Here is a 5,986-nt window from a genome sequence, read left to right on the forward strand (position 1 = left end):
CGTTATTACTTTTACAATTGTTTTATATCTTTAAATCATCAAGATTTTTAACTAATATTTTGGGGATTTTAATACCTAACTATAATGAAAATTTCTTCATATCTTTCTCAGTTTCAGTCAAAATTTATGCAATTGTACGCAAGCTTGTTTCAGTGATCAACATAGTTATTCACGTGTAATATCATCTATTAATTTATTTAGAGTTTTATTTTATTATTTTTATTATTATTGTCTAATTATTTTCACCTTATTTTAGAAAACAAATTCATTTAAATAATAATTTTACTTGATTGTTGATTTACGTGTGATTTATGAATTAGCTGTCGTTTTGCATACCAATTTATTTCTCTACTCCATCTCATATGTAAATAAATTAATTGAAGATTTTTCATCTAGTCCAAATTTTTTTCTCATAAATTATCATTTTTCAAAAATTCTTCATGCGACCCTGGTTTGTTTACTTTGAGTCGGGGGTTTACATTGAAGCTGCCAAGAGTTAGGACCAATTTTGGATGTAGGACACCCTAGATTGGTACAAAGTGCTTGGAGTAAGGCAAAAACCAAGTTCAGAGCCTTTTAAACTTTGATTACAAGCACTAGTCTCAACAATTTGAGCATCTCATTTAGAGGTAGAAGTGCATTTAAAAAAAAAAACAAAAAAGCTATAAGAGTAGTCTTGATGTTTATAAGACTTGAGTTTATGTTTTTGTCAATAATCATACCAAGTTTGTGTAATCTAGACAAGAATATAAATATTTATTTTTGATTATTGATTGATAAGTTGATACAATTATGATCTTTTAGAGTATTGACTTATAATATCTCGAGGAAATAAAATTTTATTATGAGAGCGGCTTTGATGTTAATTATAAATGATTTTCTAACTTATATAATAGTTTCTAGTTGGAGCACACATAAAAAATTAGCATGTTATTTAGATAAAAATACATTGAAAAAAAACAAAAAAACTAAAAGAAAATATGCTCAACCAAACAAATTTTCAATTAACTTAAAAAAAATAGAAAAAAAATGATATTAAACAATTTTAACTTTTCTTTCTGGATATATTCATTTTGTAACTTCTGTTCATTTATTAAAAAAAATCTAAAACTACCTTGGAGATGATGAGATGATTAGTTTTAAAATCGTGCATATATTGTGTGTGTTTGAAAAGAAATTGTATTAACTTTTGAGAGATATGTGATATGAAACTATAGGTTTGGATCACGTAAGTTATATTTGATATGATTTTTAGAAATTGATTTAAGTTACTTTTAATTTTTTACTCAAAGAGTTATAAGAATGCTTAATTAGAAATAACTTCTAATTTAATTTTTTTTAAATAAAATCGAGTTAAAATTTTGCTTTAATTAATTAAAAGTATAGAGTTTTAACTTTTACCTTAATGATTATAACTTATATTACTAAAAATACACATATAATGATTTTAAATCATTTTTGTCAATTTTCTAAATTGGAAAACATCTAAAGTGATTTTTTCAATTTCATATAGTTGGTGAAATCTTAATCAAAATGATATAAATCTAGTTCAAAGACGAAAAAAAATAAAGAAAATAGATTTTTGAATAAAAAGAAAACTTTTTGCTAATGTGTGGTTAGCCATATATTTTTTCTGTATCTTATATGTTAGCCCTTTATCTTTAAATATTATATTTTTATCATAATTTCAAATTTAATTTCTTCTAATTAAGCTATAGAAAGGTATAATTAAAAAAAATTGAAAAAGAAATTCAGCTGGTTCCATGTTTATCTATGAACAATAAAGCCAACTCATAAATTATTGGGTCGGTTTTTTTCTTTTTTTCAAATCTAGAAATTATAGGGTCCTTTTCAACGGGGTCCGATCTTTGAAAAGAGAAGAAAGAGAGGCAGCTTGCTATTGGCTTGATCCATTAAAGTTGCCAAAATTCAGTAAAAAACCAAAAAAAATTCAACCATAAACACCAAATCTTTCTGAGCTTTTTCCAGTCGATTTGATAATGAATAACTGCAGCTATTCAAACTCTTTTGATCAAATGAAGTATGTAAATACCAAATTTGATCACTTTAATGATTAAAATTACAATAATTAATCACTTTCTTTTTATAATTGTTTTCTATGAGTATCTCTCATCCGAATATCTAAAAAAATAAATAAATTGATCTTGTAGATCAAAATAAACAGTCACTGTTTTATCAAATATCCCAGTTGATATGATGTTTTGATTCTTTTGTTTCTTTTCGCCGGAAGTCGAGGGATAACATATTTTATGGTTTCACGGTGGGAAAGATCATGCCCAGGTGCATGCACTTTGCTTGGCCACGCGGTTTGCCCTTTCGTCTTGAAAATGTGGAAACAGCTGCTACCACCTCAAATCACTCTACATATATTGTCATTTTAAGAAAATTTTTAATGTTATTATATTCGTAAGTGCGCAATACAAATTCAAATCAAATAAAAATCTATGTATATATATTTTTTAACATAAAAATATCACACAATAAAAAAAAACGTCTAGACCATTCGATTGTGCTCTTAAAATGAATTCAATTATCAATCCCATTAATTTAATGGTCTATGTGCGTTCTTGAAGTTCTCTTTTAAGATTTTTCATTTTATTCGTTTTATATGGACATTTGATGATATATTATAAAATATGTTCGGGTTTGGAAAAAAATAATTTGATGTTTATTTAAATATTTTTTTAACATTGCCATGTTTTATATTAAAAAATTTTAAGAATATAAAAAAAATCATCAATTTAACTTTTTACCATTCATATATATATATATATATTTTAAAATACAGTGCTAATTATAATGCAACCATATTATTATAAAAGAAAACCTAAGTACATGTTCGAAGAAAGTGCCATCGGTTTCAAAGGAATGTTGAAAATCCTGATGTAGTTTTCTTTTCTTCGAAGTTGTGTCCTACCTAGCTTATGACTTTTTTATTGCTTCGAAACAGACATTCCTTCCTTCTCAACGTTCATGCATCTCGAACAGTTGTGTCCTACCTAGCTTATGATTTTTTTATTGAGCTCTAACTCGACTCAGAATTTCAAACTCCTCTTAACACGGTTTTAAACAGGAGTAGAAATAATTAAGGCGTAAACAAAGCCACCACGAATCACAAGTTCCCCTTGCTATATATATAAATAACCCTTTATTCCTTCGCATCTTGTAAAACCCAGCCGTAAGAAAAGAAAAACTTTGCTTGAGCACTTCTCTGTTTTCACTCATGGAATCAACAAAATTCTCATCCTCCAAGCTTGGCTTGAGGCCAATTTCTTCAGTGAAACCATGCCCTAGAAGAAACACCGTTGTCGCCCTTGATAGAAGAAATAAGGGGCGAGACTATAAGGGTAAGCTTGTAGATGAAAGCATGATTGTACTGCGATTACGAATTAAGGAGATGAAGATGTTGGAGGCATGCAACAACCCACCTTCTCACTGGATGGAGTGGGAGAAACAATATTGCATGCATTGCAACTACAACAACGATGTTTGTGAAGCAGTGCAGATGTTGCAGAACTTTTTGATGAATGTTAGACCAAGTTTGGCACTAGGGATGGTGCTACTTGTTTCGTTGAGTGTGGCCATCTCTACTGGGGTGGTTTTGTTGCAGGTTATAGAGATAGCTATGGGAGTTCTATCCGTCTTACCTTAGATGATATATGTATGATAGGGTAGAATTCCTCATATATATATATATATATATAGATACATCAAGAATTCACGAGTATTAATGACTTTGATGATCTTTTGCAAGCTTTGTGATCAGCTTGTGCTGTTTGTTTTACTTTGAGCTGATCATGAAATCCTTCTTTTCATGTATTCTGATTATTATCATATCACCAATGACCAATTGCTTCAATTCATAAATCTTCTTTTCTTTCTTTTCATCGTTTTATGATTCTTCGAGTTTCTTTGAATTAATTATATTACTCCTTCCTTTGTCTATGAAGATTATGTGGAACGTCTAGCTTGCTGTCAGAAACGAGCAAAAATCTTAATCCAATTATTAAATCAAATCAAGTTAAAATTTTACAAACCGGGTTATATATAGTGATTAGCTCAACATAAAAGAAAAATCATAATGTTTTTTTTACTAAATCCCATAAAATCCAAGCATTAAAATATCCTCAGAGTATTAAATGGATGATGTAGTCTGAAACATTTGCCCCCCTTTTCCTTTTAAAATCAAGAGTACCCCACAAGTTTCGTCGAGAAATATTATCGATGAAATATTTCATTGCCTATTCCATTGGTAAAACCTAAAATGTTGCTAACGGATTAGGGAGATGGAATTGATACATAATTGTCATTGCTAACTCCTCCGCTAAATCTTTTAAAAAGTCTAAAATTTCCTAACCATTTTGTAACATTTTGATGAAATAATATCTCCTTTCCTAATGGAATCACTTACAAGTTTTTTGTCCGTTAGTGATTCCACAAGAAAGTTAATGAATTTTGTTTTAGTTATGTATTTGTTAAATAAAAAAACAAAAATCACAATACAACAAAAAACTATCAATTTTATTGAAGGTAAAAATTTTATTTACTTCAATATTCATAAAAATATTAATTTTACAACAATAAATATGTCACTACACAAATTAATGAAGGTGAAGATAAAAAGGAAGAAATCCTAAGCTAAAAGAACCAGAATGAAAACAATAAAGTGAAGACATATATTCCATTATTTTCTTCCAATTCTTTATATTTTCTTTTTTTAAATTGGTTTTCATTTCTTCTAATTTGGTTACTTACTCCTCGACTTTATCTAGAACCCTCAACTCAAAATCTAGTGTTATTTGGCTTGAGCTGAACTACTATGATAGTATGACTTGATGGTAGTATGACTTGATTTTATTTCTTTAACCTAGATGTCATAAGCATTTAATAAACCTGATCATCAATTGCTCTAATCTCCAACCATAACTAGGAATTGTGAGGAAGAAGAATGAAAATGTTTTATTCATGTTTTGCAAATATTGAAACATTATATGTTTTCTATAAAACAAAACAAATGGTCAATTATAATTTAAAAAAATACAAGAATTAAAAAACTACAACAAACACCTTAGCTCTGATATCTAAAAACTTCTTCACCTTTTTCCCCTTAACTTTACTATCTACAAACTTCTGTACTCCTTTCCCTTTATTCACTTTTCTAATATAAGTTTCTCCATATAACTACATCAGAGTAGGCTAATGTCAAGATGCTATTCCTACAAAATAAACAAGTAGTAAAAAATTCTAACAAATAAACATCGTATTAAAAAAAAAGACAATAATTTAAAAATCTTACCAGACACTTTTCATGGTTGATAAATAGGAGTGATCCACTAGTATGCTTGCTCACCAAACCAAGTGTTTTTTTTATTTTGGTTTTATGACACGAATCTTGTTCGCCTTCTAATATCTTCAAATTCCTTTAACTCTTGAAATTGTTTCTAGTTATTCTCTATGACATGACTTGGTATATACTTCTTCAATATGTCGACGTCATCAAAGTCAACTTGATTTTTTGTATATTTATAGGTATCATACCACAAATCACATAACCTTGTTTAAAAATATTGGTTAAATATATATGAGATTTTGAAAATTTTAGATAATAATATCTAAACATGAAATTTGTTAATTTTCTTATATAATTACATTGTGGTTTTTCCAAACTCCTAACCACACTCACGCTTTCTCTTTCCCAACAAAATCTTGCATGCATTGTCAATTTGTACATTATTATTAGGACATTTTCCATTATGCATCATAACACACAATTCTTTTCATATATAAGCTCAGGAATATAAAATTCAACATGAATGAATTTATATAATTTTAACAAAATCTCTCCATATTTTCCCTTATACGAGGCCTTACTCAAAATCTCAGCCTACTAACTTCTTGCATATAACCAACACTACACAACACAAGTAGCCTCAAGCATACCACTAATCAATTTTATTTTTAGACA

The 5,986-nt window shown here is 28.3% G+C and overlaps 1 protein-coding gene across 1 annotated transcript; it reads left to right on the forward strand.

Annotated features, from left to right (window-relative positions):
- The first annotated feature begins 3,244 nt into the window (after positions 1 to 3,244).
- LOC105109726 (uncharacterized) lies at positions 3,245 to 3,673 on the forward strand. The gene has a single exon (XM_011004513.1). The coding sequence runs from the start codon at positions 3,245 to 3,247 to the stop codon at positions 3,671 to 3,673; it is 429 nt and encodes a 142-aa protein (XP_011002815.1).
- The last annotated feature ends 2,313 nt before the right edge of the window (positions 3,674 to 5,986 follow it).

This window comes from Populus euphratica, unplaced genomic scaffold, assembly GCF_000495115.2.
Source record: "Populus euphratica unplaced genomic scaffold, PopEup_1.0 scaffold277.1, whole genome shotgun sequence".
Classification (NCBI taxonomy): Eukaryota; Viridiplantae; Streptophyta; class Magnoliopsida; order Malpighiales; family Salicaceae; genus Populus; species Populus euphratica.

Excerpts from the sequence above, each read along its gene's own strand:
- LOC105109726 (XM_011004513.1), top strand. The coding sequence starts at position 3,245 with ATGGAATCAACAAAATTCTCATCCTCCAAGCTTGGCTTGAGGCCAATT.